The 25672-nt window shown below is 42.2% G+C and overlaps 1 protein-coding gene and 1 long non-coding RNA gene across 2 annotated transcripts; both read left to right on the top strand.

The window, feature by feature from the left end:
• The first annotated feature begins 7049 nt into the window (after window positions 1–7049).
• Window positions 7050–9915, top strand: LOC113562202. Its single transcript, XM_026970761.1, has 3 exons — window positions 7050–7300; window positions 9006–9586; window positions 9667–9915. Exons 1-3 carry the CDS (start codon window positions 7050–7052, stop codon window positions 9744–9746), a joined length of 912 nt encoding a protein of 303 aa, XP_026826562.1. The 3' UTR covers window positions 9747–9915.
• Window positions 9916–23778: 13863 nt separating this feature from the next.
• Window positions 23779–24219, top strand: LOC105278616. Its single transcript, XR_003406687.1, has 3 exons — window positions 23779–23814; window positions 23900–24016; window positions 24106–24219. It is a non-coding gene; the product is annotated as an uncharacterized LOC105278616 (long non-coding RNA).
• Window positions 24220–25672: the final 1453 nt, after the last annotated feature.

The following is a 25672-nucleotide window of genomic DNA, read 5'->3' as shown; positions in this document are numbered from 1 at the left end:
GAGGAACAAATCATGCGTCTCCCGGTATTCACAGTTTAGTTTCTCGAGTGGCGATATTTTAAAGAGGAAACACGCGACACAGAACGCGGCGCGGTCGGTTAGACGTTGGTAACCCGGAATATAAACGCAATGCAGAATTTCAGCCCGTTCGAGGAAATCGAGAGTCGAGTTTCGCGGGCGACGATTAAATCTCGGGCACATCTATTAACACGTCGATTAGTCTAATCCGAATCTATTTCGAGGGGTTTTTCGGCCGTTCCCCAGTGTGCTGGTACCGGTCCGTCGTAGAGTGTATGGAGAAGTTCGGCGCGGATTTCAGAATATCGAGTGCATCACGGATCGTTAGGCAGATATTCGAATGGTAGCATCCAAGGATGTCGGAAGTCAATCGGAATTAATTTATATTCGGGTTTAGTTGGAGTAAAAAGGCTCTCATATTCCGGATCTAAATGCTGCGGTTCGATCCCGAGGTCTGGAGAATAATGAATTTGATTCGTTGATCCCAAGTATTGTAATAATTGGATGCGCGCTCGCTTCTTTACACCCCATCTACGATTTCTTTTCATGGGGTTGAGAATGGATCGAAACAAGAACGAGAGTGCGAAAGAACGCTGCTACAGGTTCTTGGCTTACTGAGTACGCAGGCCGGTGCGGAAGAACGCTGCTCGTGCCTTTGTTACTCAGAGTGCAAAGCAATTCGAGTCCAACTCAAATGATGGGCGGAGTGCGTGGGAGTGTTAAGAAAAGCGTTTGGTTTGAAACTACACATATTTATATTTTACCAAATGAAAATTGTTACAAATGTCTAACAAAAGAAAATAAGAATACGAGAGTCTTTGAATTGGCGAAAAACGGAAATTGCGGATCTGAGTTTGATTTTCCAATTTACCTTAATGTAGAATCGAACTCTAAGTTATTCAATACCCAAGACTTTTAAAGTACACGATCGGAAAAATGATTACTTATTATTGAATTTTCTGGCCTTCTGCAGGCCCTTTTATATCGTGGACGAAGAGGCGGGTGATTGAAAATATCGATGGTGGGACTGATTTTCCACCAATAATGTTTAGGAAAATCGGGCCCGCGTCTTCGTCTCAACGTTATCTCGGTCTATGGAGGGAGGCCCTTCGCGTAAACATCCCCGTACAGAACCTTAATACCTGAGTTAATTAATTACGTAGTTCGCCTTATGATTATAATATTTTCCTCTCGATATTAATTTCCTGATTGCAAAATGGATCTTCTGGGATTTTGAATGGTTGTTGTATCTGTTTTTAATCCAAAGATATGTGTATTAAAAGAAATAATGCTTATTTTGAAGACTGTAATCGTATTAAATTCCGTCTATATGATCATTTGCATTCAGGAAAATAATAATATAAAATTTCCGAAATTATAAAATAACTATATATATATATATATATATATATATATATATATATGATATTATATATATATTTTGATTAAGGTGACTTTTACTTATATATTTTGAGGTTTTAGAAAGTGCTAGAAGGTTCTAGAAAGATGCTGGTATGCGCGGATGTTTACACTATTTATTGCCGGGCTCGCGATAACGCTCGCTACGGCTAGCAGGCTTGCCTGCCAGAGCCTTAGAAGATCGTTCGAGAACCTTCCATCCGATGAAGGGCTACTAACGTAACAACTACAATGTTTTGTGTATGCTGATTGGGCGGGTGATCTACGTGACCGAAAGTCAACGAATGGCCATTTATTTTCAATTGGTAGCAGTACTATCGCATAGTCCAGCCGTAAGCAGAGCATTGTGGCGCTATCCTCAACCGAAGCCGAGTATGTGGTAGCATCACAGGCTTTGAGGGATTTTATGTGGTTACGACAACTTATGCATGATCTGGGAAAAACAGCGAAAGCACCCACAACAGTCTACGAGGATAATCAAGGATGCATAAAACTAGAGGAGTCAGAGAGATGCAAACAGCGGACAAAACACATTGATGTCCATCATCACTATTTACGGGATCTACGTGACAAAGGCTTCATCAGGATGCAGTACTGTCCTACTGAAGAGATGACTGCGGATTGTCTTACGAAGCCCTTATGTCGTGATACTTTCGTGAGATGTTGCGAAAAACTAGGATTGAAGGACTAATACTTGCGCTTCTTCGGCGATAAGGGGTGTTAGAGTTTTGTTTGTGTTGGGCGCGTCGGAGCGTAGACCGGATTGGCCCGCGTTTAGCGCCTCTGAGCGCAAGCCCAGTAGAGCGCCGCCATCTATGTTTTGTATTTTGTACTTTCATGTACAGGGTGGGGAAAAATTATTGGTCAAGCTTTCGCCAGTCGATTCTACTCGTCGAGATCGCCAACATTGCATCATAAACATGGTGCCGCAAAATTAACTTTCAAGGTCATTTTCAATGTCAAATTTTTTTATTGGCTTAGTCAATTCTACTCGTCGAGCTGAACAAAAGTCTCAAAGGGACCATATGCCGGAAATCAATATTTCAGAGAGAAATCTTCGTTTGAAGTTTTTTGCTTGAAATTAAAAAAAAATCGATTTTTATGAAGTCAGAAAATAAATCTGATGCTTATAAAGTTCTTAAAATCATGTTCTGAACATCCTGATCATGATTAGCGAAAATCACCCCCCAAAAATAACCCTGAAAAATTTGTTTTCAAGGTCAAAAATCTGCTTAATCTACTCTTAGCGCTACCCAGGAACAACGACGTGGACGTGGTAGATTTCTGTTTCCTTCGGGGTGACTTGATTACAGTGAGTTCCCTCGCCTCTCACCTCGGGGTGACTTGATTACAGTGAGTTCCCCTTGCCTCTCATTTTATCGTCGTCGACGCTACCTACGAACAAACAGAACTGACCCATCGGCCTCAATAGCTCTGAGCAGTTGTGCTTGTCTGCCAGCTTCAATGTGACCACCACCGTTATCAATGCAAGCTTGGAGTCTCTCCACCAAATTATCTCGCACTCTACGGAGCACAGCTCGATTTCGTGCTAAAGTAGAAACCGCCTCTTCAATGCAATCTCGTAAATCCTGAGCTGTCCTTAAAGCCCTGCTTGACCCATAAACAATCGCTTTCAGAGCTCCCCAGAAATAAAAGTCCAGAGGGTTCAGGTCAGGTGAACGGGCGGGCCATAAGTGTGGCACAGGATTACGACCAATCCATCGAGTTCCAAAAACTCGTTGTAAAAAAGCGCGGACTTGCCTGCCGAAATGCGGTGGAGCACCGTCATGCATTAAAAAAATTCGATTACGGGCATTCCTCGGAACCATACGTCGCAGTCGATTCAGGAGAGTATGACGTAGAAACCGCAAATACTCAACGCTTGACAATCGGTTTGAGAGAAACACAGGAGCAATATAATCATTCCCGAGTATCCCTGCCCAAACATTGACTGAAAAACGGCCCTGCTGAACTCTTTGGACCATTGCGTGTGGATTGCGTGTGCGCCAGATGCGAACATTTTGCCGGTTCAAAATGGAAGTGCTGGAAAAACTGGATTCATCAGTGAACACTATATTTTTCAGAAAGTGCCGATATCTTCGGATCTTGCGAAGCATCCACCGACAAAAACGAAGACGAGCTGTGCGATCACCAGGTCGTAACTCATGCACTACCTGCACTTTGTAGGGTCATAGGCCTTCCTCACGGAGAATGCGCAAGACTGTTTTATAATCAACCCCTACTCGCGCGCCTATGCGTCGTGATCCCATGGCAGGATAAGTTCGAGCTAGAGCAATCACACGTTCCTCAATTCTCCAAGACACACGAGGACGACCTGCCCTACGGTGGCCAGCACCTGCAAAATTCATTTGCTCCTGATCATGTAATCGTTCATCGAGTCGTTGAAATTCTCGACGATCAGGCACGGACCCTGGACGTAATGGTCTGCCATTAGCTTGGCGTCGCAACCAACTAGCATAAAGAGCTCGTGCTCGTGTGTAATTACCATGAGCACGATCAATTGCTCGAAGCATTAGACGTTGGTCACGCCCATCCCGAAGCGCCCGATCACGACCACCACGGCCACTACGTCGAGGTATGCTACAGCAACGTTATTCTTAGAAAAAATTTGGTAAAAAATTAAAACAATTTTTTTAAAATTTTACACTGAAAATTGATTCAAGATCAGCGGCGGTCTTCTAATAATCACGAAAAAGGTCTGAATATGGATGGAAAGCTTCTTAAGCACAAGTAACGAATGTCTTATGGAGCGATATATTATTCCTCTCCGAAGCAAATGACCGTTGCTTTAAGGAACCAACAGCCGTTGAAATGTTACTGGGTGCCAAGATACCCCGAAGGGAACAAAAATCTACCACGCCCACTTCGTTGTTCCTGGGTAGCGTTAAGAGTAGATTAAGCAGATTTTACATTCATCACAATTAATTTTACGAAATTTTTTGGCTTCTAAAAACTTCAAACGAAGATTTCTCTATGAAATATTGATTTTCGGCATATGGTCCCTTTGAGACTTTTGTTCAGCTCGACGAGTAGAATCGACTGAGCCAATAAAAAAATTTGACATTGAAAATGACCTTGAAAGTTAATTTTGCGGCACCATGTTTATGATGCAATGTTGGCGATCTCGACGAGTAGAATCGACTGGCAAAAGCTTGACCAATAATTGTTCCCCACCCTGTACATGTGTGTTTTATGACTATTATACGTTTCGTTCTTTTCGTTCAGACAGTAAAAATTATCTAATCCTCCAAGTGTGACGTGTAGTATTATTTCAAAGCTCTCCAACACGGCGTAATCACCACCGAAATGTATAAAGCGTCTTTCCAAACGCTTCTTCAATCCCTCGAGCTATGCGATTCGAGCCACTAACGATTGTCTATTTCCGATGGATAGCCGTGGACGCTTAGCACGACTTTGTCCTTCTAATCGATGCACTCGTCACATCGTTACATCCATGCGAAATATTCGCCCAAGGTAGTGACATTGTTGGCTTCCTCCAACAGGTCACGTTCACTTTGCTCCACAGTTTTTACACAGAACTTCGACTTTTCTCACAGAAGACTTCTTTTTAACAGGAGATTTTCGGGAAACTTTTTTCTAGATCACTAGCAACCAACTGTGGTGCTAAACGTTTTTCCGCTTGATTATATGATATCGGTAACATCTTCGTCCCTTTCCAACCTGCAGCCGAATATTGGCACCCAAAGTGTTAACCCTTGAGAAATAAACATTCTCTAAACAAGTGATCGCTTATTTCCTAGCAAACGTGACGCCTCTCTTTCCGACCGCATCATCCTTGAGAAATAAACTTCTCTAAACAGTCCCATTCCTAGATCTGTATATCGCCTCTTCTCAATTGCTCATTGACAGCAGCCGGGTATCGGCGCTCGAAAATAAATTTTTATCTATAAAACAATCCCACGGTTCCTAGAAATATGTTTAACTAAACATCTCATTAATAGCAGTCGGGTATCGGCGCTAGAAAATAAATTTTTATCTATAAAGCAATCCCACGGTTCCTAGAAATATGTTTAACTAAACATCTCTTGATAGCAGCCGGGTATTGGCGCTAGAAAATATAATAAGATATAAACATACCGCATACCATGGTTCGTTCCTAGATATATGTTTACATAAACATCCTCGACCGCGGGGACACTTGAGAGGACCCCCCCACCCTGCGTGACGCTATACCCTCGCGCCCCGGAGATACCCCCCGCCCCTCACCCCCCCTCGAAGCTCCCGAGTTAGAACCCGTATATATTCTCTACTATGATTACAATTCTTACGATTAACGCAAATATTAAATTAAATAAAAAGAAACTATAATTTTGATTAATTTAAAATTATCGAATATATACAGGGTGAGCCATTTTAAGTAATGCATTGATTTTTCTCGAAAATTAAATCTTGTATCGAAAAATGTTTCAGACAAAAGTCGTTTGGTTCGAAGGGGGCAAGATGATAGCATTATCAATTTAATTGTAGATGGCGCCACTCTAGAGGTTTCATCATGGCGGCCATTTTTTTAAACGGAAGTTGATTTTTCTCTCTAAGTGAAAGTTGTAGCTGATAATGAGACGAATACAACGGTTTTTGTTTTTTGCAATTGGACCATTTTTCAGTGAGTTACAGCGTTCCAAAGTATACTGTTTTATAATTTAAGTATACACATAAACCAAATCTTGTATCGAAAAATGTTTCTTACAAAAGTTTTATGACTTCAAGGGGGACATAAGATGCTGCCACTGATTTGACCTTGGGTGTACCTGTCAAGGTTATGTGAAGGTTAACTTTTTTTTAATGGATCTCTTTATTTCTCATTATACAGTCTTGTAGCTTACCTCGAGAGCTTTTCAAAACCCTATAATAAAGTATTTTGTCGTTAAATATTATTCGAGTTATGAGAACTAAAAGCGTTTCTCGAAAGTAAAATTCCACAAAGATTATATATAAGTCGCTAAGCCAAACCGCGAATTAATTCTGTCGTATTGCGGCATACTGAAAGAAAGCTGTGCTATTCTAGGGCGTGATAAGTTAGATATACGTTAAAGTTTCTTCTCTGTTCATATTTTCATTTCTTAACTATAATATTATTAGTAACATATTTTTTACGATAGTAGACATGGGTGATTATACTCCTAAAGAAATCGTCGATATGTTAGTAGTTTTCGGAGAATGTTTTGGCAATTACCGTGAAGCTGCGAGACTTTACCGAAATCGGTATCCAAACAGACGACATCCAAATAATACCGTCATTCGGAGGCTTAAGATAAGAGCCGAACAGGGTCAGTTGACTCGTCGTCACGCTAAATGTGATTAAGATGTTGATGTACGTGTTGTGACGTGACGCCCGCGCATTCGTCACAAGGGTTCGCCCGATCGAGGTGGTACAGTTTTGGTGGGATCGTTCCCTCAAGCGAGGGAGCGTCGAACTTGTGTCTCGATTGCGATTGCCGTGGTTACTTGTGCCGCGCGGAAAGCGCGCGAGTTTCTTAGTGTTCGCAGAGTGAGAGATCATAGTCTGAGATGTGTACTTCCATGGTCATCGAGGGATACCCAGAAGACGGAGGAATCCGGAGAAGCGGAGCATGGGTTCCGGGGTCGCCTGGGAGGGTCCGCACCGTCCAGAACCAACCCCGAAAGAAAACCTCTCGCACCAGGAAGGGCCAAGGAAGAATAACCATCAGCTTTACAGGGATTACCCAGCCGTCAGCAAGGAGGAAAGAAAACCGGCGACCAGGACAAGGACTCCTGAACATATCGTCGCCTCCTTCCGCGCCTCGGACAAGGGCATGGCCAGCCGGCGTCCGGAGGCAGCGGAACAAGAGCGTAACACACGGCAAGGGGATCCAGGAGTTTCAAACTTGGCGCCTGCCGCACGGCAACCCGCCGAGCCGACGATAGCGGCGACGGCGGCGATAACGCGGCGATCGCGAGGGGCGGATCGATGCGTGGATCGATGCGCGAGGGGTTGCGCAGATTGATGCGCGAAGGGCAAGGACCTCCAGGCGAGCCCCGGTAACAACGATTTTGAGCGTGGCTGCCGCGCTGGGAGGACGCTGAGGACGAAAACGATCCTGCCGTGGGCCAGACATCCGGACTGCGAGGGACGAGCTGACTTTGTAAGATCTCCACTCTGCGACCATAGTCCGCGTGACCGGATAAGCAGACCCTCGCGGCATCTCAACGTTTTGTTAATTGCGCGGTTGTATACACGATCTTGAGCCACGTGCGGCGACTTTATGCCGTTCTGCCGTTGTCGAGATGTACCGAGGCGAGGTCCGTCGGCCCCGGTTAATTTCGCGTAAGGAGAGACGCTCCCATCAATAGTCACATCCAGCTCTCGTCCATGTTGTATCGCGATTTGTATCTTGTCGGTTTGTAATTGTCACGATCCGGGTTACGGGCGGGGAACTGGCGATTACGGGTTGCCGTTCCGTCTGCTGTGCTGGATCGTTGTCGCGTAACGTATCGTTGTTCGTCGGGATTTGTCTGCGTCGCGTTTTGCAATTGCGAGTTATACGTGTCGAAATGAATGTCGCGATCCGAATTACTTGCGGGGACCTTTGCTGTTTTATCGAAGGTTGCGTCATGCCGGGTAGGATCGTTTTCGCGTAACGTATCGCTTTCGTCGTTCTCGCGTACAGTATCATTTGTCGCCGTGTCGCATGACGTATCGTTTGCCGGCGTAGTCTGTCTGCATCGCGTTTCGCGTAGTAATGCGCGGTTGAAGATTCGTTAATCGGGCGGCGGCGGAGGTCGTTGAGAGTAGACCCGTCCGAACGGGACCAGCGCGAGCCGTAGCTCGATGTGGTGCCCGTCGTGTGCCGTTGCCGTGCTGCCGTAACCGACTCCCGGGGAGATCGACACGTTGAGTTCCGTGTGGTTTATCGTATCGTGTCGTGGTTGCGGGTTGAGCGTCACGGGGCCTGAGCCATATCGCAGGGCGATTTAGCAGGTCTCAGAGCTGCGTGAACGCGTCAGCCTGCCGTGGAGCGTATCGGGGTCGGAATCGTATCGGAATCGCGGGACCCGGGAAGATTTCGCCAAGGTGTGGCGTTTCTTCGTAGGTCTCCGGGTTCATCGGGATTTCCGACCCGTTTGCCGGGCGAACGTCGAGAGTCGATCCCGGGTAATTTCGGGTAGCGGTGCGGCTGCCTAGAGATCTTCGCCTCGCCGACCGTTCCGAGTTGCGCGTGATCCGAGAGATCATCTTGAGAAGCCTGGCGGACGAGTATTTGTCCGTCCGATGTACTAGCGAACGAAATACACGATTTATTTGTTATTGAATTAGTGGAGCCTTATTGTTTCACGGTTGCCCTTCCAGCGGTCCCAACTGACTTTCCTACGTCCGAGTGAAGAAGGAGAATTAAGAGCTAGTCGCGTTCTTGAGGATTTTTCGAGTGGTGCGCAGTGACGCACCTGGCGCCCAATCTTAAGAAAGTATAGAGTATCGCGTGAACACTGGGTTTGCGACGTCGATAGCGCGTGCAAGGCGGGCCGCGCATTGACACCGTTTTAGTTTATTAAAATCGGCGTCGCAGTGTTCTGGCTGTCTTAGCGGCTGTTTACATTGACTCTCATATTAGTACACGCCAAATAGCTAAACAAACAGGTATACCTCAGAGAACAATTGTGAGAATTTTGAGGAAAAAGAAGCATCATCCATACCATATCACATTAACGCAGGCTCTAATTCCAAATGATATGCGACAACGTGTACTGTTTTGTCAATCGGCTAGACAGATGATTGCGCATGATGCAGATTTCTTTAAATACGTTCTATTCTCTGATGAATCGACATTTAAAAATACCAGAGAATTAAATACACATAATTGTCATTACTGGTTGGATGTCAATCCTTATTGGCATAGGCAAGTTAATAATCAATATCGTTGGAGTGTAGTAGTTTGGTGTGGAATTGTCAACGGTTATCTAATTGGTCTTTATTTTTTTCATCAGAATATGACCGGACATAGCTTTCTAGAGTTATTAAGAGACCACTTACACACTTTACTTGAAGAAGTCGATTTGGAGACAAGGCGAAGAATGTGGATTCAGATGGATGGTGCGCCACCACATTTCGCACGAAACATAAGACATTTTCTGGATCAAAACTTCAACGGTAGGTGGATCGGACGGGGTGGTCCAATTGCATGGCCTCCTCGGTCATCAGATTTGACTTCACCTGATTTTTACTTGTGGGGGTACGTGAAAAATTTGGTGTTCGAACGGGAACCGACGACAAGGGAAGACATGATCGAATGAATTTGAATGGCTTGTAGAGCAATACCAAGGGCTGTCTTACTTCGAACGGTCGAACACTTCGCAAAGAGAATCAGGTTATGCATTCGAGCCAACGGGGATAACTTTGAACAGCTTTTCCGATAGATGCTAAGAAACAGTTAATCAAGTACCCCGAATCGCGAGAGGCTAGGGGACTCACGTTAATCAAGCACCCCGAAGGGAACAGAAACCTACTACGTCCACGCTGTTGTTCCTGGGTAGCGCTAAAAGTAGGATAGTTGATAGAACAGTACACTTTGGGTAATGCAAATGCCGGCAGTACTGTAACTTGTAGTTCGCATAACTCGAATAATATTTAACGACAAAATACTTTATTATAGGGTTTTGAAAAGCTCTCGAGGTAAGCTACAAGACTGTATAATGAGAAATAAAGAGATCCATTAAAAAAAAGTTAACCTTCACATAACCTTGACAGGTGCACCCAAGGTCAAATCAGTGGCAACATCTTATGTCCCCCTTGAAGTCATAAAACTTTTGTAAGAAACATTTTTCGATACAAGATTTGGTTTATGTGTATACTTAAATTATAAAACAGTATACTTTGGAACGCTGTAACTCACTGAAAAATGGTCCAATTGCAAAAAACAAAAACCGTTGTATTCGTCTCATTATCAGCTACAACTTTCACTTAGAGAGAAAAATCAACTTCCATTAAAAAAAATGGCTGCCATGATGAAATCTCTAGAGTGGCGCCATCTACAATTAAATTGATAATGCTATCATCTTGCCCCCTTCGAACCAAACGACTTTTGTCTGAAACATTTTTCGATACAAAATTTGGTTTTCGAGAAAAATCAATGCGTTACTTAAAATAGCTCACCCTGTAAATTAAATCGGTATAAATCTTAAGTAATTCTAAATTAAAACTATAATTTTGGTTAATACGAAAAGGTATTGATACATATTCAAAAAAATGTTATAATTTTAAATTAAATTGTTTATACATAAAATTCGGAATTAAAATTATATAAAAATTCTCTAATGTAAGACACGGGGATTAGTACGGGATGGACGCCGTTGTGGATGATAAAGGGTACGTATGTGTTGGAACCAGCGTGGCTGATCGCGTCTCTGAAGGCAGGAACATTTATGGATCCGGGACCGCATGTGACGGTGTGAGGCGGAAGGGGATAAGAGTAGGTAGAAAAAAGATCTAGGAAATGTTCAAGTAACAGCTGGAAAGCCCTTTGGGAAAGTTTCCTTAGCACTGAAATGGTTGGGATAGGAAGCCCGGAAAATTCAGTGTTTTCACGGACTGGAGGTGGAGGGGGAAGGAGATGTTCCGGACTTACTTCTGGAATTGGGGAAGGGATGGCCGAGTTTAGGATCTGGTCGAGTTCAGGAGTGGGGATAGGTGAGTACCACCGTGGAGATAGTTCAGGGAGGGAAAGAGGGGAGAAGCTGGGAGAAGAGGGTGAATTCGCGTTAGTAGAAGTAGGAGACGGAATGTCAATTGAAAGGGGTGATAGCCGCTCGGTTGTATCGGAAGGTTTTCCCGGGTCTTCGGTTATTGCCGGTTCGGGGAAGGGTGCTCCTTGCTCGAACGTTACTAATTCTGCCGGCGGGGAACTACTCAATTCTGCCGGTGGGGAACAACTCCGTCAGCGATTAGAATAGGCCACTTAAACGGGAAAAACGGAATTAACTTTGTTCGGTAGTATGAAAGAAACCACGAAATGGTTGAAAGGGGTGAAAAACGAATTGGTTATGTGAATTTAGTTTACTTTCTTCCGTGCTGTTTTTCAGTGGAGGGCTTCGGTGTTTGTGCGATGACGGGGCCAATCGGACCAGAGTCTTGAGATGGTGAGATTCACTGACTCTATCCTTAGCTCGACGTCCCAATCACGGGAACGAATAACGTAATGCTTAGTTGCTGACTGATCAAAGAGTATCACTGACTCTATCTTTTAGCTCGACGTCCCGATCACGGGAACGAAACAATAACGTAATGCAGATTGTAGGTTGATCAAAGACCCAAAGAGGACGCTCTGGTCAAATTGTTCCCTTTATACAGGGTGTCCCAGACTTACCGAATCACCGGTTCAGGGTAGATTCCTGAAGTCATTCTGAGACGATAGTTCCTCTTGCAAAATGTCGAGGGTGGCGTAGTTTCGGCGGTACGAAGGGTTGTAGTTATCCTATCCTTGTGCAGAATTTTCCCGCGGTTTTTGCCTGTCGAGTGCTTCGGCTGAGCGCAGGCGAGGATTAAAAAAAATTGTGAGCTATATGGTTCGCATATCGTTTCGTTACATTTGCTAACAATAAGACCACTTGACCCCTCCACTCGTCCGGTCGTACTTTCCGTTGGTGGGGATTGGTTCTTACTTGTTATTTTTCTCTATTTCTAAATTTAATATTTTTCCTCTGGAAGCGAGGAACCGTGGAGTCTCCTGGACGTAACACCACATTTCATATGGAGTGACCTCTAATGTACTTATCGGAGATCTGTTAAGCAGATAAATGGCTGTGTACAGAGCCTCTCCCCACAGCACCAACGACGAAAAGATAATCATGTCGCAATGCCCCTTTTGGGTGATGTATTGTCTACCGTGCATTTGATAGTGCTTGAACAGACATTCCCCCTGATTCGGAATGCGAAGGGGGTCGTCGCGGCAGCCAATAACCGGAAACCACAGTCATTTGTCAACAATTTCCTTTTTTAGCCCTGAGTCGAACAGTATCGCTCTTCCTTTTTCCATTAGGGTTCTGTTTAGCCTCTCTGCTTTCCCGTTGAGCTGCGGTGTATACGGTATGGTATTATCGATTTTGGTTCCTTTTTTCTTGCACAAGGTCAACATCTTTTCATTTATGTACTCTCTCCCATTGTCGCACCTCATCTTTGAGACTTTTGCATTCCAGCGCTAAATGACCTCCTTCCATGTCTATGCAAACCCTGGATCTCCGCAAAAAAGAGCACGAGATTCTTTTTTGCGGAGATGCAGGGTTTGCAGACATGGAAGGAGCATTTTGAGCATCTTCTCTAATAAGATAAGGTAAAACACCAGCTGTTATTGTTTGCATAACTTAGAATAAGAAAAACAAAATAAAAACATAAAATAAAAAGAATAAAAAATAAAAACAATAAAAATAAAAATATCAAAAACGCAAAACTAGAAATATCTCAAAAACGGCTCATTTGCGAAACATTTGCGGTTTATTAAGACTTTTCGACTTATTTTTGGGCATATTACATCCCCTTAAAATATTTTACCCTTTTTTTTCAACACCCTGTATTAAAACCGAAGGTAATAGTCGGTGAAGATTCAAGGATTCAAGGAAAGAGAGAGAAAAGTAAACCCGTGTGCCGGTTTCACTTACTTTCTTCGCTGCTGGAAAAATCTTCAGATGAGGTATGTAGTGGTATATAAGTGGTCGCCTCTGCCCAGGGAGCCAACCTGTCTGGTGGATCTTCGGATCGGTGTCACTGACTCTAAGTTTAGGTTTAGGTTATTACGGCGTTCCGAGGACGGAAGCGAAACTTTCGAACGTAATATCGTGATTGCTGGATCCAGAAGAGAGCTCCGGAGCGGATCATTCCCCTTATATAGGACTAAAAAGGCTTAGGGAGGGATTATTCTGTTTCTGGGAATTGTTTTTTCATGAACCAGAGTCGCTGTCGCTTTAATAATTATCGCTTATCGGCGGACAGTTTTATGATAATCGTTTTCGGGAAATTAGTGCGGCACTTGTGATAGACCACCCTTTGACTCCCTGAATATGACAATCCAGGCGTTAGTTTCGTTAGTCTGGATTTATTTATAACGAGTAACTGGTTCACGAGTGGCCATGAGTGCTCTCCCATACAGCACACAAACGTTAAATCAACATCTCAGAAATGTTGCATAGCAACATTGCAATGTTCCATCAATATCGCAAAATGTAGATTCGACGTAGAAACGATATTGCATAAATGTCTAATGTCCGTTGAATTGCAATGTCTTGTAGATATTGCATTCAACATCTACAAGACATTGCAATTCAACATTTAGAAACCTTTGTTAGATCTTAGGATTGTTCTTTTTCGCTGCACTTCTGAACAGTGGGTAAGACTTCCGTATACAACCCACCTCCGATTTTGATGAAATTTTACAGACATATAGTACATACTAAATGAAGACGAATGACACAAGTGTGAATGTGTGGAAACTTCTACTTTTTGAAATATTCACATTTTAAGCTAAATGCATATTCGAGCTAAATAAAGTTTCAGATGCACTTTTTAGATGTATAAAAAGAAAAATAATTAGTAAATATTTACCTTTACACAGCCCGCACCAAATGACCTCCGACTGACCTTGACATTGACCTTTCCCGTCGGTCATTGTTTACTTTCGATTAAAGTAGTTTCGAAAAAGTCTTTAATTTCGATTAAAGCAGAAAATAATTTGTATTTACCTGTTTTGTGCTTTTGGTTAAAATAAAGAATACTTTGTATTTATAAACAAACTATTCTATATATTAATGATTCACTGCTTTAAATAAATTTTGTTCGTTCATATTCAAAATAACTACTATATTTTCGAAACTTATGTCTTCTTATGTGTATAATTACCGGTTATATTTTCTAAAATTGGAGCCCCGGACATATACGCTCGGTTTTCAGCCCGCTTCGCGGGAGGGCGGGGAGGGAGGGGCTTCGCCCCTCCCCCCGCTGGCATTCGTGTCGTGTACCAAGTGATCAAAATCTGTGTGAAATTTGTTACACTGGTTCTGGCGGGGGGGGGGGGGGCGAAGCCCCTGCCTCCCGCCCTCCCGCGAAGCAGGCTGAAACCAAGCGTATGTGTCCGGGGCTCCAGTTTCGGAAAATATAACCTTTTGCTTGTCGTGGACGGCTGAAATTCGTGCAAAATCATTAAACTTCTTTTGTTAATAACTTTTTAGTAAACAATGACCGACGGCTAAAACCTTTTGAAGGTCACTCAGGAGGGTGACCTCTATAATATATGTCAAGGACAAGGTGATAGGAGGTGGGTATGCTAATCGGTAGATTTACCAATCCTACATTTAAGACAATAATAAAAATTTGAATACCTCAGAAACTACACGTTTCCGCACATTCGCACTTGTGTCATAGACTTCATATAGTAATGTACTACATGTCTGTAAAAATTCGTCAAAATCGGAGGTGGGTCGCATACGGAAGTCTAGCCCTACGTTCACCTAATACCTATTGACGGCTAACCGGAAATTGTCCGTAAGTGGCGGAGCCAATCAGCATTAGGCATGTATATTGGCGACACTCTCCTTTTACCCACTCTAATTTTTAGCGTCAAAACAGATCACGTGATCAAAATTGACCAATGTCCAGCGTTAATTTTGATCACGTGACTTGTTTTGACGCTAAAAATGAGCGACGAGCGACACACTGAACATTTACCTTTATTCTGACTTATTGCACTAGTTCAGAAGTACAGCGAAAAAGAAAACCTATTGATTTAACATTATTAATTAATTATTACTAAATATAATATAATTATTTGTTACATATAAGAAGAATGACAATCTTTAAATTGACCATTAATTAATAAAATCTATTTGGTACATGTTGTTTCAATGTTGTAACAACATACAGAATCAATGTAGAAGAATCAACATAGATTCAACGTTGAAAAAATATTTATATTTTAATATTCAACATTGCAACATCTTCGCAACGTTATTTCAACTTTCTGTGCTGTATGGATTATATTGGAAGTAGATCTTTTTTCTTTTTTCTTTTTTTTCTTTACTTTGTAACTTTGAAACTTACGTGGCATTATTATAGCAGGAGGGCTCACAGTTCTAAACGAAACCCTCCTTCTCTCCCTCTCTTCCACCTCCTCTTCGCCTTCTCCGCAGCGTGATCTTCGCGCAAGCGGCTGCTCCTGACCCCTTCTGTCACATACGAAATAAATAGCTATTAAAATATTGAAGGCTTTGATGTAATATACATTTTTTTATTTATTATTACATACCTTTTGATCCGAGCATTTGCACGTCTTTTGTTCGCATACTTTGCAACTGTTACGTCCAGAGCTCCGTGAGCTCGAAGGAAGGGCGCAACCAGACGCCTCTCAAGGTACGTAGGCACGCAAATCGCAGTTCCTCGTGTGTTCGAGCCGACCGAAACGTTTCGATTTTCGAGTTAACGACCAAAGTCGATTTTACTCTTTTATTCGAAACGGTCCCTCGATTTTCGGATCAACGACCGAAGTCGATTTTACCCTATTATTCGAGATGGTCAACTCGATGGTCCTTTTTTGGTAAGGGAAATGAATCCCTATTACACAAGGATAGGACCCGTACGATCTGTCAAGGATAAGGGTGAAACGAGGGTAATTAACAGAATGAAATTTTTGTTAGTTTTTACTAATTAAGAAAAAACAATATATTTTGTCGAAATAGCATCAAAAGTACATATGTTTTACAATTACAAATGATTATAATCTAAAAAAAATGAGTTACGGGTTAAACATAATTATAACTTTGAAAAATAAATTTCGGATTTAAACATACCTACGACTCTTACGATTACCAATAAAAAATTTCAATTTAAATTGAAATGATAGAACAGAAACATACTCAAACAATCGTTAACATTTCTTAAATTAATTATAATTTTGAATATTATTAAGAACTAAACATAATTGGATATTAATGTAATTAATTTAATAATTCTATATTATAACATAATAATTTACGTGAAAAAGGAAACGGTGAGTTTCGACTTAACTATTTATACGCATATTTGCAAGCAAATAATAATAATAACATTGACTATATGCTGTACATTTCAAAATTAACCTCTGACAAAAATTCTTCAATATAAGACGCAGGGATCAGGACAGGGTGGACGCGGTTGTGTGTGATAAAGGGGATAAAGGTATCAGGGCCAGCGTAACTGAGCGCTTCCCTGAGAGCCGGTATATCGATTAATCCAGGGCCGCAAATAACGGTGTGTGGAGGAAGGGGATGAGTGAAGGTGGGGAAAAGATCCAGGAAATAATCAAGAACCAAGTTGAAGGCTCTCTGGGAAAATTCTCTGAGTGCTGAAATTGAGGGGATTGACATCCCTCCAAACTCAGGGTTTTCATGAACTGGGGGTGGAAAGTGAAGGAATGTTCCTTGGTTGATTTCAGGAGCGGGGGTAGGGAGGACCGAATTCAGGAATTGTCCAAGCTGTTCAGAAGGGATGGGTGAGTACCACCGCGGGGATAACTCAGGTAGGGAAAAAGGGGAGACACTAGGGGAGGAAGGTGGATTAGCAGTCGTTGAGGTAGGAGATGGTATGATAATTGTAAGTGGTGATAATCGCTCGGTTCTATCGCTAAATGTACCAAGTTGCTCGGTTGTTTCCGGCGCGGGGAGGGGTGCAGCTTGGTCGCACGATACCAAATCTGCCGATGAGGAAAAACCCGAATCTGCTGAGGAATCAGTTGGTCCGCGAATATTATCGGCCACTTAAACGGAAATAAATCGGAATAGACAATTGCTCGACTGGAATCGCGAAACGATTAGGGGGTAATTAAATGAAATAATTAAAAAGGCTTACTTTTATTCCGTTCCGATCTTCGGATGGAGTGTTTCTTCAGTAGAATGAAAGGGGCCAGTCGAACCAGAGAGTCTTCGGGTGGAGTCTGACACTGACTCTATCTTAATACTTGGTATCCCGATCACGGGAGCGGAACGTTACGTTATGCAAACTGCAGTGTCCGAAGATAAAAAGAGGCCTCTCTGGCCAAATTGTTCCCTTTATATAGGGCTAAAAAGTGTAGGTGGGGGTCACTCTTTTCCCAGAAAAGAAGAACAACGGAAAAAGGTAATAAAAATTGTTTCTAATGAAGCATCCATTACTACTGTATTACTATGATATCTGACGGATTTACGTTATCGTTTCCAAGGATTAGAGTCCGGCATTTGACTTGTGAAGACCCTTCGCTTGACCATGCATATTACAATCCATGTTTACGTTTTCCTTAATCTATTTCACAGCTGCCCTTGTATGGCAGGGTTCCTTATCGGTGGATTACTTTTATTACCGTCAGCGAGTGACAATTCTCAAGTCCCGCTCCGCCTTTCCGAATCAGAAGCGATCTTTGTTTAGTGATTAACTATTGATTCCGGGTGGTTTTTTTCCTCTTTTTCTCTTATGGAACGTTTCAGCCGAGCGCTGGTGGGGGGGGGGGGTGTGAAATAATTTTGTGAGCCTTATGGTTTACGTATCGTTTCATGGTATCTATTACAATAAATCCACCTGTCTCCCCCCCCTTCGCTCGTCCGGCCGTTTTCCCGCTGGTGGGGATTAGTTCTTATTTTTTATTTTTCTTTCTTTAATGATCTCCCTATGGAAGCGAGGAACCGTGGAGTCTCCTGAACGTAACAATACATTACTGCATTAATTGAAATTAGACAAACATATACAATTAAATAATAAGAATTTAAGTTTGAGTTAAAACATAAATCGCAGGTTTTCGATACATTTACATGTAATAGATAAATAAGGAAATTGAACATTTGGTAACGTATGTCAAGCGGTATTAACATTCTACTGAGTAGCGGAAATTAAAACTATAATTTTGATTAGTTTAAAAGGTATCGATACATATTCAAAAAATCGCTATAATTGTAAATTACATTATTTGTACATAAATTTCGGAATTAACATTTAATAAGAAATCACTGATGTAGGATGCGGGAATGAGTACGGGATGGACGCGGTTGCTGGTGATGAATGGAACGAATGTGTTGGGACCAGCGTTGCTGACCGCGTCCCTGAGGGCAGGTACATTTATGGATCCGGGACCGCAGATTACAGTGTGAGGCGGAAAGGGATAAAAGTAGGTGGGGAAAAGATCGAGGAAATATTCAAGTAACATCTGGAAAGTCCTCTGGGAAAATTCCCTTAGCGCTGTAATGGTTGGAATAAGGAGCCCGGAAAACTCAGAGTTTTCAGGGACTGGAGGTGGAGGGGGAATGAGATGTTCCGGACTCACTTCTGGAATTGGGGAAGAGATGGCCGAGTTTAGAATCTGCTCGAGCTCAGGAGTGGGGATGGGTGAGTACCACCGTGGAGACAGTTCTGGAAGGGAAAGAGGGGAGAAGCTGGGAGAAGAGAGTGGATTCGCGTTAGTAGAAGATGAAAGTGACGGAATGTCTACAGAGAGAGATGATAAACGCTCGATAAAATCGCAAGGGGATCGCAGTAGGCTGTTGGGTTTCCCCGGTTGTTCGTTTGCTGCCTGTTCGGGGAAGGGTGCCCTTTGCTCGGTCGACCCAATTTCACCAGGGAAACTACTCCGTCCGCGATTTACATGGGCCACTTAAAATGGGAAAAACGGAATAGACTTTGTTCGGTAATAAAAATAACCACGAAACGGTTGAAAGGGGTGAAAAATGAAATTGTTATGCGAATGTAGCTTACTTTCTTCCGTGCTGCTCTTCGGATGGAGGGCTTCGATGGTTGTGCGATGAAGGGGCCAACCGGACCAGAAAATCTTGAGATGGAGAGATTCACTGACTCTATCTTTTAGCTCGACGTCCCGATCACGGGAACGCAACAATACGTAATGCAGACTGATCAAAGACCAAAAGACGCTCTCTGGCCAAATTATTCACTTTATATAGGGCTAAAAGAGCTTAGGTGGGGGTTATTCTTTTCCCAGAAAAGAAAAATAAAAAAATTTGTTTCTAATGAAGCAGCGTTTCTTGCTTCTGAAATTATCATGGTATCTGATGGATTTATGATTTTGTTTTCAAGAATTAAAGTGCGGCACTTGTGAAGATCCCTCCTTCGACCCTACATATTACAATCCGCGTTTACGTTTCCCTTAGTCTAAATCTATTTATATCGCATATCTGGTTCACAACTGCCCATGTTAGGCAGAACTTCTCAGTATTTAAATTCGGTGGATTACTTTATTGCCGTCAGCGGGTGACAATTCCTAAAGTGCAGCTCCGCTTTTCCAGATCTGGAGCGGTCTTCGCTAAGTGATTTTAGTTATTAACTCCGGATGTTTTTGCCTATCGAGTGCTTCGGCTGAGCGCAGGCGGGGATTGAAAGAATGGTGAGCCTTATGGTTCGCATATCGTTTCGTTACATTTGCTAATAATAAGACCACTTGCCCCTCCATCCGTCCGGTCGTACTTTTCGTTGGTGGGGATTGGTTCTTAATTGTTACTTTTCTCTATTTCTAAATTTAATATTTCCTGTGGAAGCGAGGAATCGTGGAGTCTCCTGGACGTAACACGATGATATCTACATCGAAACTATCGACGCTCACTACGAAGACGTACAATCTTTGAATAAGCTGAACTTTACGCATACTTTGCGTTGTAACAAACATGTAACCAATTGTGCTTTGCAAAATGTATTTAAACTGTTTAATTGGTGGTATTACCATACGAAATAAAAAAGGTTTTTATGAAACACGTTGTCAATTCTTTCCCCTATCCCTTCCCCGTTCGTTTATCGGTTGCGTTGCACGAATTCCATATTTTATATGTAAGCAGCGCTGACATCGGCGCTTAAAATCGTTTATTCCCCCCTCTCGTCTCCTTATAATTGGTTGAAGAATCGAACACGTTCGTGCACGTTCAGTATTGCGTCAACCACTGTGCAAAACCTAACCAGCAGCAATGAACTCCACTGAGGGAAGCAGTGTTACGTCCAAACCACGTATCTCTCACGCATGAACGCGAGTCGAGCCGACAGAGTTAACTAGAACAAGGTCAACAGCCGAAGCCACTCTTACGCTTGTTCCAATAAAAGTCTGCTCGTTGGCCCTTTTTATGTAAGGGAATCGAATCCCTATTACATGGGATAGGGCCTCGTGCGATAAATTGAGGGAGGAAAGGAGTAAATAAATTAGGCTTGAATTAACATGAAAAATTAAAAATGACTTTATTCATTCAAACAGTCGAATGATGATATGATAAATGAAAATTAAACTCTTAACTCTCGGAATCCATACATAATTGAAACGAATTGTAATACAAATTTAACTATAAAAATTGATACTTAAATTAACAATCAATCGGCTGGGACTCTTCGGGGTCCGCAGTGTACGTTAATGGTGATGAACTGGTAGGAGGTGGATCAGGAAGGAACGGTGGAAGATGTGAAAAGAGTGGAAAATCGGTAGGGGATAAATTCTGACTGGGATGGTCAGCGAAAATTTCAATGTCCTCCAGCGGGATTGGAGAGGGAGACCGTGAATTGTTGCGCACGGGGGAATCTTGAGCTAATTGATCTAATGGGATAGGCGAATATGATGGAGATGAGAGCGGAGGGAAAATGTCTGTGTCTGTCAAGAATGCCTCTATTTCTTGTAAAAAGTCTTCGACTTCCTCATCAAGGGTAGGCTCTGGTTTGAGTTGTGAGAATTAAGGCGATGAGGCGGGACGTTGAATTCGCACGACGCCACTATATGAGGCAAAAGGTGAACGTGTGCAATAAAAAAAGGAAAAATAGAGGAAAAGGCAAATGAAGAAAAAACAATGACAACCAATCGCAAAAAAAACAAACCAACAATATAATTAATAAAAACTTACTGCTGAGTAATTCGGTGAACAATTGCAGCGAGAAAAAGAGTGCAGTGTGCCGAAGCTCCTCCAATTCAAGGTGGAACGAGAGTAGGTTTGTTCTGGATTGCACTGACTTTAGATTCCCGACTGTTACTTTGTAAGATGCTCGAAATTAAAAACTGCGACTAATACGTCTGTTCGATTTGAACGAAAACTATAGAATGGCCCAGGGCGGTTTCTCGGCCCTTTTTATAAGATAGGAAAAATCGTGTAGGAGGGGATTCTTCTAGAACATTCGATGAGGGAAAACGCTCGAAGTTAGGTAACAGGAAGACACATATAGCTGAAGTCGAAGGGCCACCTTTGGACCTTGATAAGTGGCCGAGAGCGTGATCATGGTTATGGTGACGAAATGCACGTGTTCACGACCAAGGTGACCCAACAGTCGTGGTGATAAGGTAGATGATGCGCTAACATTCAGGGTTGGTGCAAGAAATGTTTGTTTTATAATTACGCGACGGGCACCTGTACTGCGTGGCTTACGGTTCCCGTAAGGTTCCCGCTTGATATCGTGTGTAGGAAAAAAAAAAATTCAATTAAAATTGTGCAACAACCGTGAGTGTCTTGGCTCAATAATGCGTGAGTGATAAATAGCACGCGGTAATTACTAAACGAATGTAACTCTATTATCTATTTCTTACGAAAGCAAGGGACCGTGGAGTCTGGACGTAACAGCAGCATGAATTATTACGTTTCGCTTCAGGACGCTGAAACTCCACCGAAGAAAAGTACCAGGTACGTTTAAGATTCTTGCCCTTTGTCTTATACTTTTGATTTTTTTACATTTTTAGAGAAAGTATTTTTATTCATGATTTTTCCCATAGCGTTTTACCCGCGCGTTGTGCAGTTCGTATACTGGGCAGGCGATACGCACTGACGGCTACGGGGTATAAGTACTTGGGAATCGGCATCAACGTCGGCCCACCGAGCTACGTCGAGATCGCTATAGAGGATCATCGCGGGAACGAGCTGTTCCTGTCTCTCGAAACGTGAAAGGGACTCTACGAACAACGATGGAACATCCAGAACCATCTCCGCAAGGATGTTCGCGGCTGTCCTATCAACGTTGGACCATTGACGGTGCGAATAAGTGCGATAAATGATTCTAAACTCGTATGTCTGGATTCATCCGACGTACGGTTGATGATGACCGACTCGACGTTCTTCTCCATGCTTAACCTGGACCGCTGCGTCGACCTAGTGTTCGCTCGATTGGATCATACCATCGAACAGGTCGATGCAAAGTTCGTACGATTTTCGAATATCGCATCCAACGAGACTAATGATGTATCAAACGCAATATCCGCAAGCGATTGCTTCAATGAGAATCACCTTATGGATTGTGAGCTGTTGGCTCTGGTTTTTAGTAAACCGTTGTAAAAAAGACATATACAATAAAGAAATACTGTTCCAGGCATAAAGCGTACTATTCTTTTCCTCACGCTCATTTTCCTCACGCATTCGAGTATCCTCTACGAGGCGCTTCGCCCTTAACTTGTCGCATCGAAACGTAAATATTTTGTTCTCTAGATCGTTCTCGAAAAGGCTGCATCTTCTAGTTTCGTAGATACTGTCTAGTTGTATGGGGATGAAATACGTGTATATGTGCGTGCTGTGTAACCGAAAAGCGTCACGCTATGCCAGCTCTAGAGCTCTAGACTTTTAGCAGTTTTATTACCTCAACACTTAACCATTGCACATCTAGCCAAAATCGAATGCGTCACGTTACGCCAGCTTTGGAGCTCTTGAATTTTAGAGTTTTACTATCTCAACACTTATCTTAATGTTAACCATTGCATATCTAGCCCTACTCTTCTTCTTTTCTACGGGCTAGAGGCGAAAGATTTTTTCCCGTTCAGTCAGTCAGTCTTTGGTTTCGAACGAACGAACAGTTGTGCAAGTGTAATATTGTGAAGAAGTGCAAGTGCGTAACAAACAATGCAGTTCCTTCACATTCAGGGTTTTATCAATATTGAAGAGGCTCGATGAACGAGTTGGGAGCGACAGGGGAGGAGGGTAGAGAATGAGTGTCTGGAAGAATTGTGGACGCGCCCGGACGTCATAGAGGACGACATATTCCATTTGCGCAACTTGTATGGAGAGGACGAGTGGGCTCCCGAAAATTGGGATGATTGGAATATCGGTGAGTAATTAATTTTATTTTTTCTTTTTTACATAATATTATATAACTGCGTTCGAATAGTAAAATAATAATCGGGATTAATAATATTGTTACAGAGCCTATAGTTGCGAACAAGACAAGCAAATGTGAGGAGGAGGAAGAGGAAGACCTACTAGAAGGATTCAAAAAGAAATGGCGAATCGATGAGGACGAAGACAGCGATATCGGTGAGTTTAAAAAATTTTTTTTCTTTTTAACTGCATTTATTTACGAATAAGTGTAATTAACGTCTTTTATTCTGTTTTCAGAAATTATATTTGATAAGAAACGCGCGCGGGGGGACGACGACGACGATGATGTCGGTACGTATTTGTTTATTTACTTTTTTAGTTTTATTTAATTTTTTTATTTTAAAGTAACTAATAAAATTTTTGTAAATTGTTTCAGTATTCCTCTACGCAAAGAGAGTGAGGTTCGTGGAGGAAGAGGAGCGAGACGATGAGGAGAGTGAGGACGAAGGGTTGGACGAGGAGAGCGAGGAAGAGGAGGATGACGATGAAATACGTGAGTATTTTTTTAGAACTATTATCCAACTGCGCTCCATTACGATGTTTCAGTAATTAATAAATGACTTTTTTTATTCCTTTTTTCAGAAATTGCATTAGTAGCGGAAGGAAAGGAGGAATAGGGGAACGATATTAATATTAGTTTATGTAACTTTTATTTTATTATTTTAATACTTTTATTACTATTAATATTAGTTTATATAACTTTTATTTTATTATTATTACTATTATTACTATTTCTTATTCTATTATACCTATTTCTTAATATAGTATATTATTACTATTACTATTTTACATTATGTATTCTTATATTGAAATACATATTCAATTTTCAAACTACATATTCATTACTGTTTTTACTCTGTATTCTTCTAGTTATTACATATATTTTATTATTCTATTATATTATACCTATTTCTTATTATCTTATATTACTATTACTATTATCTTTTTTCTATATATTTTATATTATGTATTCTTATAGTCAGTGCATTTATATATTTTAATACATTTTACATATTATATCTAGTTCTTACAAATAAATCTATTTCTTATAAACGCTCTTCTTTTATTTTCTTCCTTCTTCCACTCCTTCACTCCACCCGCCATTGTCACTAAACATAAAAACAAATATATATTTATTAGTTATAGTTATTTATTAGTTAGCGTAGTATATTGGAAGTAGATCTTTTTTTCATTATTTTAAAAATTTTAAAACTTACATGGCGTTATAGCAGGAGGGATCACCGCTCCAAACGAACCCCTTCTTCTTCCACCTCCTCCTCTTCCCCATCCTCCGGCTCCATGCAGCTTGTGCTGACCCCCTCCACCCTGACCGCAGAGGACCCGCGTGAGCGCGGTCTACGTACAAGCGGCTGGCCCCTTCTGGAACCCCCTCTACCTCGACTGCAGAGGACCCGCGTGAGCGCGGTCTACGTGCAACGTGTTATCAACATTGTGCATAAACTGTACCGGTTATTCATCATTAACAGTTCGAAACACCTCCCGGAACCTGCAGGACACAGAACATTCATTATTACATGTCTATAACATGGGTACATGCCTGGTTCTTTTGAATACCGTTCACCCTGAATAAGTCCTTGTCTAACGCGACGTTCGTTCGTTCCGCGTATACCGCGTTCTCGGTCACACAGAAACTGTACCACTGATATGCGTTGTCACCTCACGAACTCGGGATTTTCTATCACCCAGGTCGCCATACTGCCACTTGCGATTGTCACGTACAATATTTTTCACTGTTCAGTGTTCAAAGTTGTGGTGCATGCATACTGAGCACATGTTACGCGGGAATATCACATATAATGCGGCGCGGCAATTTGTACACCAGCAACCACGTATTCCATCCCAGGTGTCTACTTCGTGTCTTCGCATAATGTACACTACAGGTCCAAGATCTACATTTGTCATGTCGATCATACATGATACGCATAAGTCTGTAGGACTGCCCGTTGTATAATAGCAGTATATAGCACACATAATAGTGCTTGCAGAAAGGGCCCTTCGATGTGAATCGGGTATTATTCTATCGGTTTCTTCTTCGACCTTATCCTCATTGCTGAAGTACGCATTGTCGTTTGATAAGACGCTTTCTTCGTCACTATCTTCGTCCTCGTTATTGTCCACCTCAATATCG

Source organism: Ooceraea biroi, chromosome 6, assembly GCF_003672135.1.
Source record: "Ooceraea biroi isolate clonal line C1 chromosome 6, Obir_v5.4, whole genome shotgun sequence".
NCBI lineage: Eukaryota > Metazoa > Arthropoda > Insecta > Hymenoptera > Formicidae > Ooceraea > Ooceraea biroi.
The sequence above is the reverse complement of the archived record's forward strand: the minus strand, read 5'-3'. Positions and strand labels throughout refer to the sequence as shown.